The 25,682-nt window shown below is 48.1% G+C and overlaps 1 protein-coding gene across 6 annotated transcripts in view; it reads left to right on the top strand.

Annotated features, from left to right (window-relative positions):
- GRIK5 (glutamate ionotropic receptor kainate type subunit 5) overlaps positions 1 to 25,682 on the top strand; it is a 291,864-nt gene that overhangs the window by 102,258 nt on the left and 163,924 nt on the right. For 4 of the 6 annotated variants that reach the window (XR_013214619.1, XR_013214618.1, XM_077259912.1 and 1 more), the window contains exon 2: positions 14,571 to 14,713. Coding sequence is in view for 4 of the 6 variants with exons in the window: in XM_077259912.1 (XP_077116027.1) it covers positions 14,623 to 14,713 (91 nt within the window). In the remaining 2 variants the exon portion in view is untranslated. Of the gene's footprint in view, positions 1 to 9,817; positions 9,897 to 13,041; positions 13,150 to 14,570; positions 14,714 to 25,682 lie in introns of those variants that run through there. The other 2 variants (XM_077259910.1, XM_077259911.1) reach the window with 2 other exon arrangements.

Here is a 25,682-nt window from a genome sequence, read left to right as displayed (position 1 = left end):
CCTTTTCTGCCTGGTTCTCAAGATTAGGTTCCTCATAAAGCAATCCAAGCGCCAGAAAAAACGCATCCACATTCCGCAATGCAGGATCTCCTGGCGCCAGGGAGAAAGCCCAATCCTGAGAGTCGTCACGTAACAGGGAGATAATAATTCTAACTTGCTGAGCGGAATCACCAGAGGAACGAGGTCTCAAAGAAAGAAATAATTTACAATTATTCTTAAAATTCAGAAACCTAGATCTATCTCCAGAAAACAACTCAGGAATACGTACTTTTGGCTCAGATATAGGACTGTGAACAACAAAATCCTGAATGCTTTGCACCCTTGCAGCAAGATGATCCACACTAGAAGTCAGACTCTGAATATCCATGTCTGCAGCTGAACTCAAAGCCACCCAGAGATTAAGGGGGTGAGAGAAGCTGGACAGACTGCAGCAAAGGGAGAAAAAAAAAAAATTGTACTCAGGACTTCTCTTATCCCACTTCTGCGATGCATTAAACACTTTTTGGCCTGCTGTACTGTTATGATCCTTAGTGGCTGAGGATCACAGATTGGACTAGCTAAGTTAATGAACACAGAACAAGCTCTAGGGAGGTGGTAACTGGACTGACTGCAAAACCTGATCCTAACAAACACACTAAAGGTAGCCGGTGAACGTGCCTAAATTCCTGGACGTCTCGACGCAGCCTAAGAAACTTGCTACCCCTATAGAGAAAGTAAGACCTCACTTGCCTCAGAGAAATGACCCCAAAGATATAGGAAGCCCCCAACAAATAATAACGGTGAGGTAAGGGGAAATTACAAACGCAGAAATGAAAACAGATTCAGCAAATGAGGCCCACTAATACTAGATAGCAGAAGACAGACAGGGAACTGTGCGGTCAGTAAAAAACCCTATACAAAATATCCACGCTGAGAATACAAGAACCCCCACACCAATTAACAGTGTGAGGGGAGAAACTCAGCCCCCTAGAGCTACCAGCAAGCAAGGAAATCACATATTAGCAAGCTGAACAAAGACAAATAAATAACCAAGAAACATATTGAACTCTGATGAGCAAAAAATAACCAAACAGAAACTTAGCTTCTCTTGGCGAGACTGATAGCGAGGGAATTCAGGAGAGATCAAAATAGCACTGAATACATCGACAGCAGGCAACAACTAATAGTCCAGGTGAGCTAAATAGGAAACCAGCTAACAGATAACGAGACAGCTGATCCAGCCTCAGACCTGCAGAATGACACAAAGAGCCACCAGAGGGAGCCCAAAGCCAGCACTCACACAGTACCACTTGTGACCACAAGAGGGAGCCTAAAAACAGAGTTCACAACAGTTATACAATGGAGGTGATGGGGCCAGATGTTATACACTAAAGGTGATGGGGCTGGATGTCATACACAAGAGATGATGGGGCCGGATGTTATACACCGGAGGCGATGGGGCCGGAGTTTATACACAGGAGATGATGGGGCCGGATGTTATATGGAGCGGCCCCCAAGCGCAGGGCAGCGGGGTACTCGGTACCGGGTCTCTCGGTTCTGGGGATGTCACGGTGGCCTGACCCGGTCCGTGGCCCTGCTAAGGGGCGCCCAATTAAAGATGTAGGTGATGGTGTAGGTCGCAGTAAATGACGAGGACACAGGGTTGCAGTCTCTTTACCTCTTTACTGAAGGCTTCGGCATCCGCAATCCAGAGGACTGCTATCAGGGCTGGCTGAGACCGGCCGGTCCGAACGCACATCCAGAGTTCCCTTTGCAGGTGGAAATCAGTAGCCTACCTACTAGCGCCTGGGTGTTGTAGTACTTCCCTGCTGAGCACCACGGGATAGTCCTCACAACTGTCGTGTATGTTTCTGTTCTTTCTCTCCGTCCCCCAGATGATATGGATAGGACGCACCCGTATGACGGGGTAGGCCTGGAGTTATTTTATAGGGACCCTAGAGACGCCCCTCTCCCACAGTTGCCTCCGTTGTCTTCATTAGGTGAAAAAGGTGAGGCAGCCAACCTAAAGTTAACTGCCCTGCCGCCGTAGTTCAAAGTAATGCGTAGAGTCTATTACTTCCTCGGCGTTCCGGCCGCCGGCTACGCGCCTCAGAAGGATGTTGCCGATCTCGGGGCACGACTCCTTCTGGCTCTATCGCCCTTGTGCTGTGATCTCGTTTCTCACTTCTCCATAATATACTTTGCTTCATGTCTTTTCTTAAGATGCCGCCGCAATGAGGTGCAGGCACGGCTCCGTAACGATCTGTCCTTTGCTAGGCCTCTGCCAGGATCCCACCCCTGACAGGGACCCCCCTGAATCTTCCCAAGTAACGCTCTCCTCTCACTAGATGTTACCTGGGCAAAACCCAGTCAGCTTCTCCCTAACTTCCTATCCAACCCCCAGTTTTACCAGTGTGAGGAGTGGCCTAATACATAGAACCTTTTGCTCCCCCTGGTGGCCAGAGTGTGAAGTGTAATGTGTGACTGTGATAACTGGTCAGGTGAACTCCTTTAGTGCCATCAGACGTACCATCACTCCCCTTAGCGGCAGAGCGACAATACTGCAATGACCAGGACTCTGGGGCGCTGCATATACACTGGAGGCGATGGGGCCGGATGTTATACACAGGAGATGATGGGCGGATGTTATGCGCTGGAGGCAATGGGGCCAAATATTATACACCGGAGGTCATGGGCTAAGGGAAAAGGCATATTTCAATACTTAAGATGTTTGTTCCAATGCTTATATATAGGCAGTGTTTATTAACCTTTCTTCTAAGCGTTGAACAAAAATGTATATTTATGAACTGAAATCCTAAAAAAAAAGTCACCAACCAAATCAATGTACTACACCAGTGCTAACAGAGAAAATCTCCTTGAAGTCCATGCCTTGTACACAGCCGAGCTCCATTAATTTACCATGGAGTCTTCATTACAGCCTTAGACAAGACTAAATAGTGCAGTATTTTAGGAAATAGATTTTTTTTAATTACATGCAAGGGATGATTCCACGGTACAAGGTTTGAGTTTTATTTCCGGTCTTATTTACGGTTTAGCACAATGCACCACTCCAGGCTTTTCCTCTTCCCACGCATTGGGGCTTGTCTCTTGTGGGGGTGATCGTTGATATGCGCTGCATGGACCTGAGAGGTTTCCACATCACCCGCTCTTCATATCTCGGGTCATCATTGACGGTCGGCTTCTTTTTTTACCCATCTCAGTTGTAAGACCTGATACAGTATGTAACAGATTAATGGGATCACGGTGCCATTATATGGAACGTGGTGGATTATTTTGTTCTGTTTTCTCCGGAAGCTCTTTGATATATCTGACGCATTACAAAAACCATCTACAGGAGATAGAGAGAGTATAATGTTCTCTCCGGCTTCCACAAATCTGATGAATAACCCTTGTGCTACACCCCGTGTTATGCCGCAAGCGCATTCTCTCCTCTTACTGGTCAGGTTTTTCCCACTTGTCCTATTTTGCCTTTTAATGGCTGCCTGTAGTTCTTCACAATTATTGTTTTACTTCTCTTTTTTATTTCTTATGTTCTGTATTATTTAATAACACCCGTGCTCGCCGTCTGCAGCTTCTGCTCTTTGAATATCGCTGCAGTCGATGGCACATAGAAAAGGAAGGGGTTTACGGGACTAGATGTGGCCATATACATTACATTGTCAGCCAAACCCAGCGTTATCGAAGGGAGGCCAAACATCTAATACATATGGGGAGGATATGTCTGGTAAAAGAAGGATTGGGCAGATAGATTGCAACATACTTGATCCTTTTGTTCTCAGTGGAGACAAACCACTCCAGAGCTCCTTTTTTCTGTAAATTGTCCCCGTACATAATAAATTCTGAGTTTGTTGCCAGTCAGACGAGATATTTGAGATCTTAGACAAACATCTATTTGGTGGCCAACCTAGAGGCCACCTTACACATTACATTAAAGTTGGCCAAACTCACCAATATTAGCGAGATCAGAGTCGGGTGAGATGGCATTCTGCGGAACGATCGTTTGGCTGACCGTGATCTAATTTCTGTGGCCAGCTTAGTTCCTCCAGACTGTTTGGCACATTTCCATTGGCGCCTCGGTTCTTCTTCTTCCTGACCCATTGCATAGCATCTCTCAAACACAACCAGACTAATCTTTGGGTTCTTGTCTTTACAACATGCATCAGATGAACATTTTCCCTGCTCCATATGTCCTCCGACTCACAAACTATCTAAGCTGTAGATGTCAACTCTCCCAGAACATTCAGGGGGATCTTGGGTGGGGAGAAAAAAAGGAGACCTCTCTTACTTTTGAAGGAGTTGTCAAATCTCATAGGTTCTACCAAAACCTTACAGATATCAGCTATTTTGGAAGTTTCCTTGTGCCTCGGGATCTTGAGAAGGTGAACACTGATGCATTGAAGGGCCAGAGAATGGGTACACAGAGTAGGTGGAGAATGGGTCTAAAAGTTGAAAAGTATGACAAACAAATAAGTTCTGCTCGTCCAAACAAAGTGAAAGAAATGGTCAAGTGCAAACTGACCGTGGAAGAAAACAATCACAAAACAACAATAGATGGCACGGCACCTTATTGTGCCAAGATAGATGGAAATACTGAATATATGAATTATTTTGATCTGCATTATGGCTAGATTTGCTATATTTAAAGTTCTTAGTTCATATTTTGATCAAAGTATGTGAGTCCAACTGCCCCCGACATGGCGATTTCACACAGGCAGGACCCTACAGTCACAGACTGGGGCTTAGACCTAAAAAAGGAACAGGATCCAGTTATGTTCTGCTATGATTACAAACAGCTTTGTACAGATTTTCTATTTATTATAGGAAGGGCAAAAGGGACAAGTTGCCACCCACTGAACTCGTATGAGCAGGCCCACCCACTGGGCTCATATGAGTAGGACCGCCCACTGGACTCATTCAAGTAGGATCACTCACTGGACTCATATGAGTAGGACCGCCTACTGAACTCATATGAGTAGGCCCTCCCACTGGACTCATATGAGTAGGATGGCCCACTGGACTCATGAATAGAATCGCCCACTGGTCTCATATGAGTAGGATCACCCATGGGACTCATGAGTAGGAGCACCCACGGGACTCATATGAGTAAGATCGCCCATGGGACACATATGAGTTGGATCGCCGCCTACTGGACTCATGAGAGTAAGACCACCCACTGGACTCATGAGTAGGAGCACCCACGGGACTCATATGAGTAAGACCGCACATTGGACACATATGAGTGGGATCGCCCACTGGATTCATGAGTGGGATAGCCCACTGGACTCATATGAGTAGGCACGCCCACTGGACTCATAAGTAGGACCGCCGGCCACTGGACTCACATGAGAAGGATCGCCCACTGGACTCGTATGAGTAGGATCACCTACAGGACTCATATGAGCAGACCCACCCACTGGACTCATGAGTAAGACCGCCCACTGGACTCATATCAGTAGGATCGCCCACTGGACTCGTATGTATACAAAACCAGGGAATTCAATGAATAAAATACAAGTTATACTGAATCTTTTTCAACAACCACCACAGATATAATTCTGTTCAGCTTCTCCTCCTCTATACTAAGCTGTAGAGATGGGACTTGATACACCAGGCTTGAGTATTTGCATCAGTCGTGTCTCGTGCATTACAATGTGACTGTTTTGACAATCATTAGCTGCGACATCACAATCTTCAACTTTGCAATCATCTTTGTCATGCTAGCCTATAGTCTCCTTCGCACAGACTTTTTTTTTTTTTGCTTGTAAATCTCAAGCATATTTCATTGTGTTCTAATAAGTTTATGATGATAATCTTTTTAAAAATATTTTTCATTAATTGTTTTACATTTTTTATTGGCCTCCAAAATAGACTTGAGCCAACGATCACTTTTACAATGCCGTAATATTAGCAGTATATAGTAAAGTTACAATCTAACGTCCATTCACAGCCCGGGTCTGCTGGATACTGGCACCGGTCAACTTTTCCATCAGTATTTCCATTGAAGAACACTACAAGCATGCTCCTTAGACCACTAGGGATTGTTCACACGTGGTTTTTTTCTCCCATGCTGAAAAAAACTGTGTTTTTCAGTAGCTGCAAAATAAATTATATTTCTATAATCTCATTCATGGAACGCTGTTTTTATCCTTGCATTTTTTTTTTCAGCTGCAGTGAATTTTTATTTTTGAACCTCAGCAAGTCAATTCTTTCATTGTTTTCCCTGTTTTTTTTTAAGCTTTTTCATTTAATGCATACAGAGTCAGCATGAAAATCGTGCGTCATGCACGCAGTGTTTTTCCTGCCAACATTCTGCGTTTTTTATGCAGAAGAAAAAGCTGCAAAAAAAACAAAAACGCAGTGTGAAAATGACTTCAAGCATCGGAAATGCTCCGTTTTGTTTTTCAGGCTCCCCATAGAAGCATATAGAGAAAAAAAAAACACCAAAAACTAACAGTTTTTTCACGAGCTTTGGTGAAATCGCATCCGCTTTCCTTAGACAGTTAAAAGCTGAAGATTTTCTGCAGAAAAACCGCAGTGTGTGATCATGGCCCTGCACGTAGATCCGGTTTTCAACGTGTTTACCGCATTTTACATTGCAGATAGCGAGGATCACCGCGTCCACATCTGTGAATCCTACGTGAGTTGCTGTCGTGTTTCCTACCGTACAAGAATGGTGGACGTCTTCTTCCTCGTCCCCCCCAATCTCTGACAGGATCTATCTCTTCTGCCGAGATGGTTGGTGTTATAGATCCACTGGTGTCAGTCAGGCCTTCTCCTTCATGAGGTGCCGTCATGTCATCTTGTCTCTCCTAATGTAGATGGTATCAGTGTGGAAGACGCCACAGCCTGCCTGAAGGTGATTAACCTGTCTTTTCTTCCCTCTCGTCTTAGTCCTCCCTTTCTCATCGCATATCCTTCCATCACATTGCATCCTCAAGAGGAGCCATTGTCATCCTGCCACCGAGGTGTCACCATGTCACACAGCCCGTTTCCAAGTAGACGGCGCCTGGTGCTGCCCCGTCTCCGCGAGGCGTGTCACCCAGTCCTTCGTCTCCGCACACAATGTCTCCCCGTCCTACATCTCATACTATGTAGGTCACCACATCCAGACACGCGGCAGCGGTGGTGACATGCTTTCTCCAAAAAGGACCTTCACGCTGTCCTCTATCTCTACGCTGCCCTTAGTCTAAATCACCCTACGGTTTACCAGCTGCGCAAAACTTCGACTCTCAACGTATGGATTCCTGTGGTTTTACTCTCGCCATAGCAACCAATCACCGGGCAGCTTTCTTTTTCCAGGAGCTGTTTGAAAAATGAAAGCTGAACTCTGATTGGTTGCTATGGGCAAAACAGGCAGGTTCTCTTTTCGACAGTTTACATAGACCTGCCCCAAGTCTCCCTTTAAAGGGAACCTGTCATTACGTTTTTGGAAGATGGGATTAAAATAGCGTTAAATAGGGGCAGAGGTGGGCGTTACATTAGTGTGTTTGTTATGCGTTTATTACCCACCTAAGTTGCCGAAATACCTTTGCAAAGTCTCCGTTTTCGCCTGTCAATCAGGCTGGTCTGGTCAAAAGGGCGTCTTGTCTTCCCCCAGATTTTGCGTAGTTTTCCGTTGGTGGCGTAGTGGTGTGCGCATGCCCAAGGTCCCGAATCCTCTGCCAGGGGATTTAAAAGAGCGCGCTGTTCGTTATTTCATTGGTGATCGGTGGGCGCGGCCATCTTCCTTTGGCCGCGCGTGCGCAGAAGCGGCGCTCTGCTGGCCGCGGCTTCAGGAAAATGGCCGCCGCGATATCCATCTGCGCACGCGCGGCATCCCGCGGCCATTTTCCTGCAGCCGCGGCCAGCAGAGCGCCGCTTCTGCGCACGCGCGGCCAAATGAAGATGGCCGCGCCCACCGATCACCAATGAAATAACGAACAGCGCGCTCTTTTAAATCCCCTGGCAGAGGACTCGGGACCTTGGGCATGCGCACACCACTACGCCACCAACGGAAAACTACGCAAAATCTGGGGGAAGACAAGACGCCCTTTTGACCAGACCAGCCTGATTGACAGGCGAAAACGGAGACTTTGCAAAGGTATTTCGGCAACTTAGGTGGGTAATAAACGCATAACAAACACACTAATGTAACGCCCACCTCTGCCCCTATTTAACGCTATTTTTATCCCATCTTCCAAAAACGTGGTGACAGGTTCCCTTTAATTAATTTTTCTCTGCGTTGACAAGCTTTTACAGGGAATCTTCTCCTGAAGACCACCCCGATCTAGATTTAGGTCTACATTTCCCTTATAACCTTTATAAGTTGTCGCTCTTCTTTGTAAGACATCATTGTTATATTGGGTGATGTGATATCAATATTATTATGTTATTTTGGATCGAGCGATATCAATATATTGTCTTATTACCAGTGATAAACGTGCTCTTAGGCCCGTACATGTCCTTACTCGGTCTGTACTGCTTCCCAGGTGAGATTTTCTCCTCAACTTTGCATTTTACCACAAAAATCTTGAGGATGGAGAATAGTTTTTATTTCTAAAGCTTACTGCTTGTTGCCTAGCTACCGGCCACTTTTGGAACCCCCGCACTTCTCCAAGGTTGCATGGGAGATTGCACAGTATGGAACATATGTGGGACCATGCCGCTGGTCCGAAATATCGGTCTTCAGGAGCGCACTGCCCCTGGCAAGCTGTAAGCCTGGAGGCAGGGGAGCTGTGTGCTCCTGAACACAGAAGGTGTCCTCTGATGTTTACAGGGCACTAGAGGTGTTGGCTTCTTCACGTAGATACCGTATGTGATAGGGTAAATGCATACAGGGATGACATTATCATCTCGTTAATGAGGTGGGTGCCGCTGACCTTGTGGTTGGTGAGATGTACTGCTGGTGCCCATTAACAAGACAGTCATGCTATGTAGCTCAGATATGTTACATTAAATCCAGAGGTGTAGCTAGGGATTCAGCTCTGGGGGGCGAAACATCTGAGTGGGCCGCCAATGGGAGAACATATCATTGGTGCAACCTGCGCGGCCGCACATGGAGGCAAGAGGTAATGGGGCCCATTTCTACCTCAAAAAAGGTGCAATTTTGCATTTTTAGATGCTCTTGGGCTGAAAAGGGCCCATATATTGTTCTTGCACAGGGGCCCTTTCTGTCTGTGTCCGCCTGTGGCCCCTAACCAGGTAATCATGATTATAGCTATGGTGGTATAGGGGAATCTCAGGAGATGACCGCCCTGTTATCGAAAATAAAACTCTATACAAAGACCAGCACTGATATTACCGCCATATGGTGACATATAGTGGTAGATACCAGTCCTCCCGAACATATAGAGATTACTGCACAGTTACAGATAGAGACTTACAGCTGACGTTCTTTCTGGTGGAAACATCCAATAGAAAATAAGGACCGCGCTCCACACGTTGGTTAATTTATATCACTTTTATTCTGTCTTCTGTTGCAACCTTTCGATCCAACATGATCTTTATCATGCCCTGTCGCCCCTCCCTCACTTCAGCTCCCACAATACCCCCATCCTCTCACATTCACCCCCAGTGCCCTGTTCCTTCTCCCTCACTTCAGCCCCCACAGTACCCCCATCCTCTCACATTCACCCCCAGTGCCCTGTTCCTTCTCCCTCACTTCAGCCCCCACAGTACCCCTATCCTCTCACATTCACCCACAGTGACCATGACATGCCAAAACTGAATGAATTTAATAAATTCCATCCCCACTTACCAATGAAGTTTGCAGGCACCAGGCAGTGAGGCAGGACCAGGAAATGTCCAGTTAAATGCATAGAGGGCACTAGGACCCAGCGTGCCTGAGACAATCAGAGCCTGCACAGCAGAAGCTAACTGCAGTTGTCGCCGGCAATGGCCAGGAAGCAACTCCTGGGGTGAGACAGCAGCACAGTACACTGAACAGACTGAGGCTCTGCAGCTGGGCACTGTGTGGAGTCTGTCAGACAGGAGAGCCAGCCACTGTGCAGAGTCTGTCAGTCAGGAGAGCCGGCCACTGTGCAGAGTCCGTCAGACAGGGGAGCCGGCCACTGTGCAGAGTCCGTCAGACAGGGGAGCCGGCCACTGTGCAGTCTGTCAGGGGAGCCGACCACTGTGTGGAGTCCGTCAGACGGGAGCCGGCCACTGTGGGGAGTCTGTCAGACAGGAGAGCCAGCCACTGTGCAGAGTCTGTCAGTCAGGAGAGCCGGCCACTGTGCAGTCTGTCAGTCAGGGGAGCCGGCCACTGTGGGGAGTCTGTCAGACAGGAGAGCCAGCCACTGTGCGGAGTCCGTCAGACATGGGAGCCGGCCACTGTGCAAGTCTGTCAGACAGGGGAGCCAGCCACTGTGCAGAGTCCGTCAGACAGGGGAGCCGGCCACTGTGCAGAGTCTGTCAGATAGGGGAGCCGGCCACTGTGCAGAGTCTGTCAGACAGGGGAGCCGGCCACTGTGCAGTCTGTCAGACAGGGGAGCCAGCCACTGTGCAGAGTCCGTCAGACAGGGGAGCCGGCCACTGTGCAGTCTGTCAGACAGGGGAGCCAGCCACTGTGCAGAGTCTGTCAGGGGAGCCGACCACTGTGCGGAGTCCGTCAGACAGGGGAGCCGACCACTGTGGGGAGTCCGTTAGACGGGAGCCGGCCACTGTGCAGAGTCCGTCAGACAGGGGAGCCGGCCACTGTGCAGAGTCCGTCAGACAGGGGAGCCAGCCACTGTGCGGAGTCCGTCAGACAGGGGAACCGGCCACTGTGCAGAGTCTGTCAGACAGGGGAGCCGACCACTGTGCGGAGTCCGTCAGACGGGAGCCGGCCACTGTGCGGAGTCTGTCAGACAGGGGAGCCGGCCACTGTGCGGAGTCTGTCAGACAGGGGAGCCGGCCACTGTGCAGAGTCTGTCAGACAGGGGAGCCGGCCACTGTGCAGAGTCCGTCAGACAGGGGAGCCAGCCACTGTGCAGAGTCCGTCAGACAGGGGAGCCGGCCACTGTGCAGTCTGTCAGACAGGGGAGCCAGCCACTGTGCGGAGTCCGTCAGACAGGGGAGCCGGCCACTGTGCGGAGTCCGTCAGACAGGGGAGCCGACCACTGTGCGGAGTCCGTCAGACGGGAGCCGGCCACTGTGCGGAGTCTGTCAGACAGGGGAGCCGGCCACTGTGCGGAGTCTGTCAGACAGGGGAGCCGGCCACTGTGCAGAGTCTGTCAGACAGGGGAGCCGGCCACTGTGCAGAGTCTGTCAGATAGGGGAGCCGGCCACTGTGCAGAGTCTGTCAGACAGGGGAGCCGGCCACTGTGCAGTCTGTCAGACAGGGGAGCCGGCCACTGTGCAGAGTCCGTCAGACAGGGGAGCCGGCCACTGTGCAGTCTGTCAGACAGGGGAGCCAGCCACTGTGCAGAGTCTGTCAGGGGAGCCGACCACTGTGCGGAGTCCGTCAGACAGGGGAGCCGACCACTGTGGGGAGTCCGTTAGACGGGAGCCGGCCACTGTGCAGAGTCCGTCAGACAGGGGAGCCGGCCACTGTGCAGAGTCCGTCAGACAGGGGAGCCAGCCACTGTGCGGAGTCCGTCAGACAGGGGAGCCGGCCACTGTGCAGAGTCTGTCAGACAGGGGAGCCGGCCACTGTGCGGAGTCCGTCAGACGGGAGCCGACCACTGTGCGGAGTCTGTCAGACAGGGGAGCCGGCCACTGTGCGGAGTCTGTCAGACAGGGGAGCCGGCCACTGTGCAGAGTCTGTCAGACAGGGGAGCCGGCCACTGTGCAGAGTCCGTCAGACAGGGGAGCCAGCCACTGTGCAGAGTCCGTCAGACAGGGGAGCCGGCCACTGTGCAGTCTGTCAGACAGGGGAGCCAGCCACTGTGCGGAGTCCGTCAGACAGGGGAGCCGGCCACTGTGCGGAGTCCGTCAGACAGGGGAGCCGACCACTGTGCGGAGTCCGTCAGACGGGAGCCGGCCACTGTGCGGAGTCTGTCAGACAGGGGAGCCGGCCACTGTGCGGAGTCTGTCAGACAGGGGAGCCGGCCACTGTGCAGAGTCTGTCAGACAGGGGAGCCGGCCACTGTGCAGAGTCCGTCAGACAGGGGAGCCAGCCACTGTGCAGAGTCCGTCAGACAGGGGAGCCGGCCACTGTGCAGTCTGTCAGACAGGGGAGCCAGCCACTGTGCAGAGTCTGTCAGGGGAGCCGACCACTGTGCGGAGTCCGTCAGACAGGGGAGCCGACCACTGTGCGGAGTCCGTCAGACAGGGGAGCCGGCCACTGTGCAGAGTCTGTCAGACAGCGGAGCCAGCCACTGTGCGGAGTTCGTCAGACAGGGGAGCCGGCCACTGTGCAGAGTCTGTCAGACAGGGGAGCCGGCCACTGTGCGGAGTCTGTCAGACAGGGGAGCCGGCCACTGTGCGGAGTCTGTCAGACAGGGGAGCCGGCCACTGTGCGGAGTCTGTCAGTCAGGGGGAGCCAGCCACTGTGTGGAGTCTGTCAGACAGGGGAGCCGGCCACTGTGCAGAGTCCGTCAGACAGGGGAGCCGACCACTGTGCAGAGTCTGTCAGACAGGGGAGCTGGCCACTGTGCGGAGTCTGTCAGACAGGGGAGCCTGCATTGTGCTGCTCTCTCCCTGACACCTCAGATACGGCCAGATGACAAAAGTGGCCATGTCTCCCAGTGGGCCCCTACATGTGATGGGGCCCGGGGCAACGGCCCACTCTACCCCCCCCCCCAGTAGCTCTATCCGCAGAAAGAAAGTTGTCTCTCTTAGGGTATGTGTCCACATTCAGGATTGCATCAGGATTTGGTCAGGATTTTTCATCAGTATTTGTAAGCCAAAACCAGGAGTGGGTGATAAATGCAAAAGTGGAGCATATGTTTCTATTATACTTTTCCTCTAATTGTTCCACTCCTGGTTTTGGCTTACAAATACTGATGAAAAATCCTGACCAAATCCTGATGCAATCCTGAACGTGGACACATACCCTAAAGGCACCTATCTATGATAGTCTTCTCCGATGGATGAGAGCTAATCTCCATGTTTTTTTTCCAGACTCCCTGTGGCAGCTGGCGCTCTCCACAAGGAGAAACCGCATTCCCTTCCCGAGATCTCTGTATTCAACATTGGTGCATTCTTCTTTATATCTCTGACTTCATGGTCCATGGCTAGTTACATGGGGTAAACTAGACCTTTTAAAAGAATGCACACACATTTGAAATTGTAAAAAATATTTTTACCTTTAGTTAATAAAATTGCACTAAATGTTGTTCGGTAATCTTCATTCATTAATTTTCAGACTTCTTGATACAAAGTTTGCAGTCTGATCCCATTTATAGATTTTTCTCTTGTGGGAATGTCTCTCCCAGTAGCTTGGATCTGAGTTCTGGGAATCTCTCCCAGTAATATAGGCTGAATGTGAGGTCTGTGTGTCTCTCCCAGTAATATTGGCTGGATGTGAGCTGTGTGTCTCTCCCAGTAATATAGGCTGGATGTGAGCTGTGTGTGTCTCTCCCAGTAATATAGGCTGGATGTGAGCTGTGTGTGTCCCAATAATATAGGCTGGATGTGAGCTCTGTGTGTCTCTCCCAGTAATATAGGCTGGGTGTGAGGTCTGTGTGTCTCTCCCAATATAGGCTGGATGTGAGCTCTGTGTATCTCCAAGTAATACAGGCCGGATGTGAGCTCTGTGTGTCTCTCCCAGTAATATAGGCTGGATGTGATGTCTGTATGTCTCTCCCAATAATATAGGCTGGATGTGAGCTCTGTGTGTCTCTCCCAGTAATATAGGCTGGATGTGAGCTCTGTGTGTCTCTCCCAGTAATATAGGCTGGATGTGAGCTCTGTGTGTCTCTCCCAGTAGTATAGACTGGATGTGAGCTCTGTGTCTCTCCCAGTAATATAGGCTGGATGTGAGCTCTGGGTGTCTCTCCCAGTAATATAGGCTGAATGTGAACTCTGTGTGTCTCTCCCAGTAATATAGGCTGGATGTGAGCTCTGTGTGTCTCTCCCAGTAGTATAGACTGGATGTGAGCTGTGTGTGTCTCTCCCAGTAATATAGGCTGGATGTGAGCTCTGTGTGTCTCTCCCAGTAATATAGGCTGGATGTGAGATCTGTGTGCCTCTCCCAGTAATGTAGGCTGGCTGTGAGCTCTGTGTGTGTTTACAAGTAATATAGGCTGAATGTCAGGATTGTGTGTCTCCGGGGTGTTGCTGTCTTCACTTGCTTCTTTGTATCAGCACAGCTTCTATCCTGCACTTATTTCTTCTCTACATGCCTTCCTCCTTGTAAGTAGCTTGTATTCTCTGCACTCCCTGAGATACTTTCTCCCCTCTCTGCTGCCTCCAGCTATCTCTAATACTGAGAGAAGGGAGCCGGGAACAGAGCACTGAACTTATTAAAGGACGTATAAATGCACCGCAGCAGCAAAATGGTAGAAAATATTTAACAAAGTTTATTCAGAAAGTTGCATTTAGGAAGTAAATGAACAATAAAAGAAAATTCAGTGCTAAGGTGTACATGGCCTTTAACGATTCAGCCATATAGTCTCCCATAGTGTTTAACCCTATAAGTAATGGCACATTATTTCTTGTCCTGACAGGTGGTGTCAGCCTGGCTGCGCCTCGATCCGTCTCCATGAGGAGTAGAAGAAGATGCTGCAACCTGAGCTGGGAGCTCCGCTCCTCCTGCTGCTCCTGAGCCTCACCTCCCCTGGTGCCTCCTTGCTCTCATCCCTACGTTTTGGTAAGCACTTTTGATTATTGTACCTGTTTGCACATTTATTGCAAGTTTTTTGCCATTTTTTTGTTCAAAGTTGTGCAGAAATGTTGCAGCTTTTCGACATTCTTACTACAGTTCAGGACAGTGACGCCACATAGACACAAGGCATTCTTTACTGCAGGAGGAATCTGTGCAGGTAACATTTAGCGCCTCGTTCATACACGGCACGCTACAGGGCCGTCCTAATCATGGCGCCTAAACGGGAAAGAGGCAGAGAATTCATTAGGAAGTGCAGCCACATAATCCATTAGGCGCATCTTCCCTGTGGTGTCTCCAAGCATCGCCCCAGAAACGCTGCTCCAGTCTGTATTAATAAAGGATTCAGCGGGCGCCACCACGCCCCATCCTGCCAATGTTCAGCCCGCTTTGGTGAAGCTGGCCGAAAATGGTGTGAAAACCCCAAAAGGCGCAACATTTTTGCAGAACTTCGTGAACTTGACACACCTCAGCTGCTGCAGAACCTCATAATACACCTCAGCTGCTGCAGAACCTCATAATACACCTCAGCTGCTGCAGAACCTCATAATACACCTCAGCTGCTGCAGAACCTTGTCGTACACCTCAGCTGCTGCAGAACCTTGTTATACACCTCAGCTGCTGCAGAACTTCATAATACACCTCAGCTGCTGCAGAACCTCATAGTACACCTTAGGCTACTTTCACACTAGCGTTTTTTTGCATACGTCGCAATGCGTCGTTTTGGCGAAAAAACGCAACGGTTGCATCGTGTTGTGGCGGACCGCCGTCAGCAAAAAACGTTACATGTAACTTTTTTTGTGCCGACGGTCCGCCATTTCCGACCGCACATGCGCGGCCGGAACTCCGCCCCCACTTCCCCGCACCTCACAAAGGGGCAGCGGATGCGTGGAAAAACAGCATCCACTGCCCCCGTTGTGCGGCGCTTGCACAGTATGCGTCGGTACGTCGGGCCGACGCAGCGCGACGGCCCCGTACCGACGCTAGTGTGAAAGTAGCCTAAGCTGCTGCAGAACCTCATAATACACCTCAGCTGCTGCAGAACTTCATAATACACCTCAGCTGCTGCAGAACCTCATAGTACACCTAAGCTGCTGCAGAACCTCATAATACATCTCAGCTGCTTCAGAACCTCATAATACAACTCAGCTGCTGCAGAACCTTGTTATACACCTGAGCTGCTGCAGAACCTCATAATACACCTGAGCTGCTGCAGAACCTCATAGTACACCTAAGCTGCTGCAGAACCTCATAATACACCTCAGCTGCTGCAGAACCTCATAATACACCTCAGCTGCTGCAGAACCTCATAATACAACTCAGATGCTGCAGAACCTTGTTATACACCTGAGCTGCTGCAGAGCCTCATAATACACCTGAGCTGCTGCAGAACCTCATAGTACACCTAAGCTGCTGCAGAACCTCATAATACACCTCAGCTGCTGCAGAACCTCATAATACAACTCAGCTGCTGCAGAACCTTGTTATACACCTGAGCTGCTGCAGAACCTCATAATACACCTGAGCTGCTGCAGAACCTCATAATACTCCTCAGCTGCTGCAGAACCTCATAATACACGTCAGCTGCTGCAGAACCTCATAATACACCTCAGCTGCTGCAGAACCTCATAATACAACTCAGCTGCTGCAGAACCTTGTTATACACCTGAGCTGCTGCAGAACCTCATAATACACTTGAGCTGCTGCAGAACCTCATTATACACCTGAGCTGCTGCAGAACCTCATAATACACCTGAGCTGCTGCAGAACCTCATAATACACCTCAGCTGCTGCCGAACCTCATAAAACACCTCAGCTGCTTCAGAGTCTCATAATACACCTCAGCTGCTGCAGAACATCTTACTGCACACCGCGGCTGCTGGAGAACATCTTAATACACACCACGGCTGCTCACCTTTTGCAAACTAGGATGTCTTTGTGCTCCTCTTCTGCGGCCCCGATGTACCCGTTGGCCATGGCTGGCAGTTCCCGCTTTCGCTGGATATTGGGGTAGGCAGTGCAGCATTCTCTGTGCTCCAATACAATCTATTAACCCCTGCCTACACTGCGGCCAGCACCCTCCTGACGTATAATTGCTTCTGGCACAATGGCATCATGTCTGTGAATATTAGATCCCGGTTTGGCAGCTTTGCCTTTGGCGCTCGTCAGATGCTCGGCCAGATTGCCAAAGGTTTGCTAGGGCAAGCTGTAAAAATGCTGGCTATGCACCGAGCCACCTCCTGAGTATGTACCAAGACGGCTCCGCGGCTTCTCTCCTTCCGTCCAGTGGTTAAAGTTATTATACCATTGTTCTCCGATCTGATTTACCCTATTGATTATCCTCAAAGATGTTATTTTAGCTGAGGACACAAGTCCCAGACATCAGTTTTGCTGCCAACTCCATTTACTTCTCCCCTGCTATCTGCAGTTTATTTCAAAGCTCGTCAGGGGATGAGGACTGGATTACCCAGAATGCAACTGCAGACAGTAAATGGGGTCCACAAACTGGGGTCTTTCATGATTAGGATACATGGACTGACTATAAGTGATGCAATAGGCTATGCTAAAAAATGCTGCTGTGTTGCAGGAGCTTATCGTATATTCCGCTCCCTTTAAAGAAGTCCTGCATACTTAGGAGTGGCATACCCTTCCCAGTGTGATGTAAGAGCTTTGCTATGTGATCTGAGCCAATCAGATGTCTCCCTTTGCTGTCTCCTTCCCTTTTTTCTGTGATTTTATCCAATCGGATGTCTCCCTTTGCTGTCTCCTCCCCTTTTTTTCTGTGAAGTACTGAATAAGAAACTGCAGCTACATCTCCCTCCTCCCTTTCTGTAACTTTCCTTTTCGCACCAGACTTCTGTTCAGTGAAGCGATTTTCTATTGTTTTTTTGTTTTGTAGCCTGGAGATAAAGGTAGGACATCTAGACTACTTGCGCTAATTATTCCGGCATGAGCTATAATCCAGGTGATAACGTTTAACATGTCATACAGGCACATCAAAAGTTTTGATAGGTGAGGGTTCAAGGGCTAAAACAAAGAGACGGAAGAGCTCAGAAAAGTAATGTACTCGTCTAAAATTAGGGAAAGTCTAGAGTACATACCAATTCTTAAAAAAAGGACTCAGTTGAGATTTTGTACTTCCATTTTGATCATTTGTGGTGGCCATGTTTAGCAATACAATGTTATGACATGTCACTTTAAGAGCAGACGCCTCTTCCTGTAGGGCTGCCTTAGGCACAGGCCTGTTAGAATACAGGACAGTTTTTTAGTGCCATAGAGCTTAACTGAGTTCTGCATCGCCATTTTATTTACCGGTGGTGGTCACTGCCATCAATGAAAACTTTTGCTGCATCACTTTAAGAGCACATACCCCTTCCTGGCGGGCGGCCCTAGGCACAGGCCCGTTACTATGCCAGACAGTGTTTTGTTCCCATATATCTTAGCTGAGTTTCTGCACTTTCATTTTAGTGAATAGTGGTAGCCACATTCACCAGTAAAAACTTCTCACATGCTACTTTAAGAGCAGACACCCTTTTCTGGAAGTCTGCCCTAGGCAGAGGTCTGTTAGGCTACGTTCACATTTGCGGTGTGCGCCGCAGCGTCGCCGCCGCAACGCACAGCGCAAATGTGAACACATGCACAACGCAGCTTTTTGCGCCGCATGCGTCCTTTTTTTCATTGATTTTGGACGCAGCAAAAATGCAACTTGCTGCGTCCTCCGCGACCCGACGCGGGCGCCGCAGGGACGCATGCGGCGCAAAAAGCAAGTGCACCGCATGTCCATGCGCCCCCATGTTAAATATAGGGGCGCATGATGCATGCGGCGCCGCTGCGGCGCCCGCCGCTGCGGCGGGCGCCGCTAATGTGAACGTAGCCTTAGAGAACCAGACAGTGTTTTAATCCCTTAGATCATAGCTGAGATGTTGCACCATCATTTTAGTGATTGTGATGGTCGTCACCATCATCAATTAAAACTTCTGACATGACATTTTAGCAGCAGACGCCGTTTCCTGGAGGGCCGCCCTAGGTACAGGCTTGTTAGAGAACCAGACAGTGTTCTTGTCCCTTAAATCTTAGTTGAGGTTCTGCACTTAATTTTTAGTGATTAGTGGTGATTGTGTTAACTTCAATTAAAACTTCTGACATGTATCTTTAAGAGCAGGTGCCGTTTCTCCAAGGGCCTCACTAGGTACAGGCTTGTTAGAGAAACAGACAGGGAAGTTGTCAACTTCATGAAACTTCTGACATGTAACTTTAAGAACAGACGCCTTTTCTCCGGGGGCCGCCCTAGGTATGGGCTTGTTAGACAACCAGACAGTGATGTTGTCAACTCTATCAATTAAAACCTATGATATGTAACTTTAAGAGCAGACGCCGTTTCTTGGGGGTCCACCCTAGGTACAGGCTTGTTAGAGAACCAGACACTGTTCTTGTCCCTTAAATTTTAGTAGTCAACTTCATCGATTTAAAACTTCTTACATGTATCTTTAAGAGTAGACGCCCTATCCTAGAGGGCTGCCCTAGGCATGGGCCTATGAAAGTCCCAGTGTTTTGGTCGCATAGATTATCTTGGCTCAGCTTATTGTTATTAGCTTGGGAAAAATCAAACCATAAAGCTTTTCTACATTGAGTAGATCCATCATTATAGTTCTCTGTAAATATACAGCTTTCAAGGCACTGACGTGTCATATTTCATTGGCCCTTTTAGGTTCATGACTCTGCGTCCAGTATATTGGCTATGAATCAGTTCTTTAATGATGGTGTCTTGTTCCTTGGGTCTCAGTAATGTCCTTGCGAATTGATAAAGCTCAATATTGGTTAATTCTATAAAATGGCTGATATCACAGCAAGGTGTCAATATGCCAAAGATTTCACTGGCCTGGACATTTACTGCCCTGGGGAACCAAACTGAACTGTCCATCAAAATGACTTGTCTATTGACTAACGCTCTCGGGTCTAGGTAGGAAGATCTATAGAGTGCGTTATACGAGGAGCCTTTGAAGGCTTCAGCTATTCCCCATCTGCTTGTGCTTGGCAATCTGCTCCGATTCATTCCCGTGATTCAGGTTTGTCCTTACCCCTTTGTGATCCATCCCTCGGTCTTGTCATATTGGCCTTGGTATATTTATCTCGCTCTCTGTTTTTTGGGGGATGCTGGAGGAGATAATGGGCTTGAAAGCACCTGGAGATTTATGAGAAGCGAGAGAAGCTGTCGTAATTTAGATTATTTGTTTTCCTCTGCCTTTTTCCTAAAGAGCAGATGAGAGCGAGGCATCCGTGAGCCGGCAGGACCCTTGCTGCGTTTATCATTATGGAGGATGCTCGCTCATCTGATGCAATGAGCTCCCTTTGCAGCTCAGACTCTCTGGTAATAAACTAATTCATGGAGCTCGGTTAATGTAGGATTAATTACGTAGTGTGTATTTATCTTTGCTGTTCCACATTGCTTTTGGATTTTGCTATGTGTACTTAGCACCAATCAAGTCGGCATGCGTGATACCACCTTTCCCAGAGTCATTGATGATGAGATTAATCCCATAGGCACTTTATTTTATATAACTCGATACTTTATTATTGACCATCTATGGGAGGAACAGCCCCTAATTTTGACCCGAATCTTTCTTCATCTCAGGCCCTTCCTTACTAAAATCTTCATCCTTCTTGGAATGAACATTTATCCATAGAAGTCCTACATGGCTGCTTTTTTCCCCTTGTAGATATCTAGGTTGGCTTTGACATGGAGCAAACCCTCTTAGGTGTCCTTCTTCTTTGACTGTATGAAATGTTTGGAGTAAAATGGATGACAATGGATAATTTGCAAAGCCCATAAATTGCTTATGAGCTTTGCACCTGTTGAGTTTGAGGCTACTCCCAACACATTGGTTTACATGATGAAGCTCATGGCTGGATTATTGAAGGACATGAAGCACTTACTTGAGGACTTCTACACCTTGTGGCCCAATGAAGCTTTCTCTACCCACTCAACCTTCCTTTTCTGATCTCCATTCCCAATAAATTGCTTATAAGCCATGCACACTTCATTCGTGGCTCATAACTCAAGTCATGGAACTTAACTTTGAGGCTACTCCAAACACATTGGCCAACATGATAACGTTCATGGCTGGATCATATAGAGGGCTACAGTGTCCGTGCCTTAGGACCTCTACATCTTGGGGACAGAGGGAGCTTCCATCACTCACTCACCCTCTCGTTTCTAATCTACAAACCCAATAGATTACTCATGAGTAGTGTTGAGCGATACCGTCCGATACTTGAAAGTATCGGTATCGGAAAGTATCGGCCGATACCGGCAAAGTATCGGATCCAATCCGATACCGATACCCGATACCAATACAAGTCAATGGGACTCAAGTATCGGACGGTATTCCTGATGGTTCCCAGGGTCTGAAGGAGAGGAAACTCTCCTTCAGACCCTGGGATCCATATAAATGTGTAAAATAAAGAATTAAAATAAAAAATATTGCTATACTCACCTGTCCGACGCAGCCTGGACCTCAGCGAGGGAACCGGCAGCGTTGTTTGTTTAAAATTCGCGCTTTTACTTGGTTACGTGAAGTCCCGGCTTGTGATTGGTCAGGGCGGCCATGTTGCCGGGACGCGGACCAATCACAGCAAGCCGTGACGTAATTTCGTCACGGCTTGCTGTGATTGGTCCGCGTCCCGGCAACATGGCGCCGTGACCAATCATAAGCCAGGACGTCACTGGAGGCTGGACACGCGCGCTTTTTAAAATACGCGCATGTCCAGCCTCCCGTGACGTCACGGCTTGTGATTGGTTAATGGCGGCCATGTTGCCGGGACGCGGACCAATCACAGCAAGCCGTGACGTAATTTCGTCACGGCTTGCTGTGATTGGTCCGCGTCCCGGCAACATGGCGCCGTGACCAATCATAAGCCAGGACGTCACTGGAGGCTGGACACGCGCGCTTTTTAAAATACGCGCATGTCCAGCCTCCCGTGACGTCACGGCTTGTGATTGGTTAATGGCGGCCATGTTGCCGGGACGCGGACCAATCACAGCAAGCCGTGACGTAATTTCGTCACGGCTTGCTGTGATTGGTCCGCGTCCCGGCAACATGGCCGCCCTGACCAATCACAAGCCGGGACTTCACGTTACCAAGTAAAAGCGCGAAATTTAAACAAACAACGCTGCCGGTTCCCTCGCTGAGGTCCAGGCTGCGTCGGAGAGGTGAGTATAGCAATATTTTTTATTTTAATTCTCTCTTTTACACATTATTACATTAATGTTGTTGCGATACCCGATACCTGATACCACAAAAGTATCGGATCTCGGTATCGGAAATTCCGATACAGCAAATATCGGCCGATACCCGATACTTGCAGTATCGGAATGCTCAACACTACTCATGAGCCTTGCAGAACTTGATTTTGAGGCTTCTACCAACCAACACATTGGCGAACATGTGAAAATTCATGTCTGCATTATAAAGACAGACAGAGCTTCAATCAAAGACCTTGAGTTTGGAACTTCTTCTACCCACTCAACCTTCATTCTGATCTGGTTGTTAAAACAATACTTAGATGGTGTTGTGAATTCCGCTCTTGGGCTCCCTCCGGTGGTTGTAAGTGGCACTTTTGTGAGTTCTGCTCTTGGGCTCCCTCCGGTGGATTTAAGTGGAACTGCTGCTCCTTGGATTTAGCAGTCAGCAGCTGCTTCCACTGATCGTTTATTCTGGCTCGGCTATTTATCCTGGCTCTATCCTTCAGCCAGTGCCAGTTGTCAATGGTTCCTGGTTGGATTCACATCTCTGCTTGGATTTCCCTGATATTCTGACCAGTTCAGCAAAGATAAGTCCTTGCTTTGTTCTTTTGCAGTCCACTTGTTGTGGACTTAATCTTTCTGCACTTTCTATGTTTTTTCTAGTCCAGCTTGTCACTATGGATTTATTCAGTTAAGCTGGAAGCTCTGGGAAACAGATTTACCCTCCACACCTTTAGTCAGGTGTGGAGATTTTTGTAAACTCTGTGGTGGATTTTTCTAGTTTTTAATACTGACCGCACAGTATTCTGTCCTGTTCTATCTATCTAGCTAGACTGGCCTCCTTTGCTACACCCTGTTTTCATTCTGCGTATGTCATTTCCCTCTCCACTCACAGTCAATATTTGTGGGGGCTGTCCTATCCTTTGGGGATTTTCTCTGAGGCAAGATAGCTTTCCTGTTTCTATCTTTAGGGGCAGTTAGTCCTCCGGCTGTGACGAGATGTCTAGGGAGTGACAGGAACATCCCACGGCTACTTCTAATGTTGTGTTAAGCTCAGGAACTGCAGTCAGTACAGGTACCACCTCCTCCAGAGCACGTCCCATGTTGCTCCTAAACCACCAGTTCATAACAGATGGGGAGAACTGGTAGTCCATAAATGCAAAGGAGCCTTCATCTCCTTACCCCACCATCCCCCTAGTCCAGTGTGATGAGGATGAGAAAGATAGTATTTTCAAGCTATGTATCCATAATTTTATATGAGTAGTGAAAAAAAGTAAAGAGGTTAACATTTATAAATATGGCTTTCTCTCCACTTGGGTCAAAGGCAATGGGTGGGATGGAAGTCTCCATGATGACCATAGATTTTTGGTTGCAACTCTAAAGAATGATCTCCTGTTTCTGGCTAATATAGGGGGTCATATAGCAGTCAGGTCACATAGCTTGCCCGCATCCTCCACCATTTGTAAACCAGTCCTCTACACAATAATATACAAAATTGACTCCACAATTTTTTCTGTAGCTGATAGTTGAGAGTAATGAGTTTTATTGTCACGCGAGACATCATATTGGCAAAGGCAGCCCGTCAATGATGGAGAAGTCGTGATGACTAGCTCTTATTTTGGAGTGGCTTGTGTCCTCAACATAATGAACTCTCTCTAAAATTGCTTTTGGACTGAACATGATGCATTTTGCAGAGTAATATTTCTGTCCCGACTCCAAAAGCACTCTCTAGGACACTGTATTGGCTCCAGCACAATATATGTTTCTTTCCCCCATGACAGTCCTTTGGACTGAACACAACGCTGTTTCTTGGGTAACCGTCATGAAACACTTTGCATTCTCCGGATGAGTTTTACTTAGAAAGCTTTCCAGCTCGAACACTGTAGACTACTAAAAATGTTTCTGTGTAATTTGTGGGAGCCGCTCACAAGCTAAAATCATTACGGCATAAAACCGTTACCTGCAATGAGCGGAGTTAGCAGAAATACAGAATTGTAAGAGAAGTCTTCTTGATCCATCACATATCAATGGAGCCATCCTTTTCTATTGCATCTCTCCCCACAAAAATAAAATGGGTGATAACTTGCTGATTTGTGGGGGTCCGACCTCTGGGACATGCTCTGATCAGCGAACAAGGAAATAATATCACTGTTCAAAATGTACTGGCAGGTCGGACGCCTGGCTACCACTCCAATCATTATGTATGGGGCTTCCAAAAAAAGCTAAACACAGTGCGCTGAAGCCGCAAACAGAATGTGTGGAATAGCGGTCGAGCATGCACGCTCTGACTTTATGCTAACAAGGATGAAAGTGTCCTGTTCTGCCAATCGGTCCAGGTCCCAGCAGACATATCCTCACCAATCTATATGTTATCTCATATCCAGGGGATAGGGGATCCACCATTCACAATAGGTGATATCACAGCTCACCTCCTCCTCCTGTACAATGACTGATAACACCTCTATATACAGTAGATAACACAGGATCCACCATTCACATTAGGTGATGTCACAGCTCACCTCCTCCTCCTGTACAATGACTGATAACACCGCTATATACAGTAGATAACAGAGGATCTACCATTCACAATAGGTGATGTCACAGCTCACCTCCTCCTCCTGTAAAATGACTGATAACACCGCTATATACAGTAGATAACACAGGATCCATCATTCACAATAGGTGATATCACAGCTCACCTCCTCCTCCTGTACAATGTCTGATAACACCTCTATATGCAGTAGATAACACAGGATCCACCATTCACAATAGGTGATATCACAGCTCACCTCCTCCTCCTGTACAATGACTGATACTACCTCTATATACAGTAGATAACACAGGATCCACCATTCACAATAGATGATGTCACAGCTCACCTCCTCCTCCTGTACAATGACTGTTAACACCTCTATATACAGCAGATAACACAGGATCCACTATTCACAATAGGTGATGTCACAGCTCACCTCCTCCTCCTTTACAATAACTGATAACACCTCTATATACAGTAGATAACACAGGATCCTCCATTCACAATAGATGATGTCACAGCTCAACTCCTCCTCCTGTACAATGACTGACAACACCTCTATATACAGTAGATAACACAGGATCCTCCATTCACAATAGATGATGTCACAGCTCACCTCCTCCTCCTGTACAATGACTTATATCACCTCTATATATAGCAGATAAAACAGGATCCACCATTCACAATAGGTGATGTCACAGCTCACCCCCTCCTCCTGTACAATGACTGATAACACCTCTATATACAGTAGATAATACAGGATCCACCATTCACAATAGGTGATGTCACAGCTCACCTCCTCCTCCTGTACAATGACTGATATCACCTCTATATACAGTAGATAACACAGGATCCTCCATTCACAATAGATGATGTCACAGCTCACCCCCTCCTCCTGTACAATGACTGATAACACCTCTATATACAGTAGATAATACAGGATCCACCATTCACAATAGGTGATGTCACAGCTCACCTCCTCCTCCTGTACAATGACTGATATCACCTCTATATACAGTAGATAACACAGGATCCTCCATTCACAATAGATGATGTCACAGCTCACCTCCTTCTCCTGTACAATGACTGATAACACCTCTATATACAGCAGATAACACAGGATCTACCATTCACAATAGGTGATGTCACAGCTCACCTCCTCCTGTACAATGACTGATAAC

The sequence above is a fragment of the Ranitomeya variabilis genome, chromosome 4 (genome assembly GCF_051348905.1).
Source record: "Ranitomeya variabilis isolate aRanVar5 chromosome 4, aRanVar5.hap1, whole genome shotgun sequence".
NCBI classification, from domain to species: domain Eukaryota; kingdom Metazoa; phylum Chordata; class Amphibia; order Anura; family Dendrobatidae; genus Ranitomeya; species Ranitomeya variabilis.
Note: the sequence above shows the minus strand (reverse complement) of the source record. Positions and strands in the feature narration are given on the sequence as shown.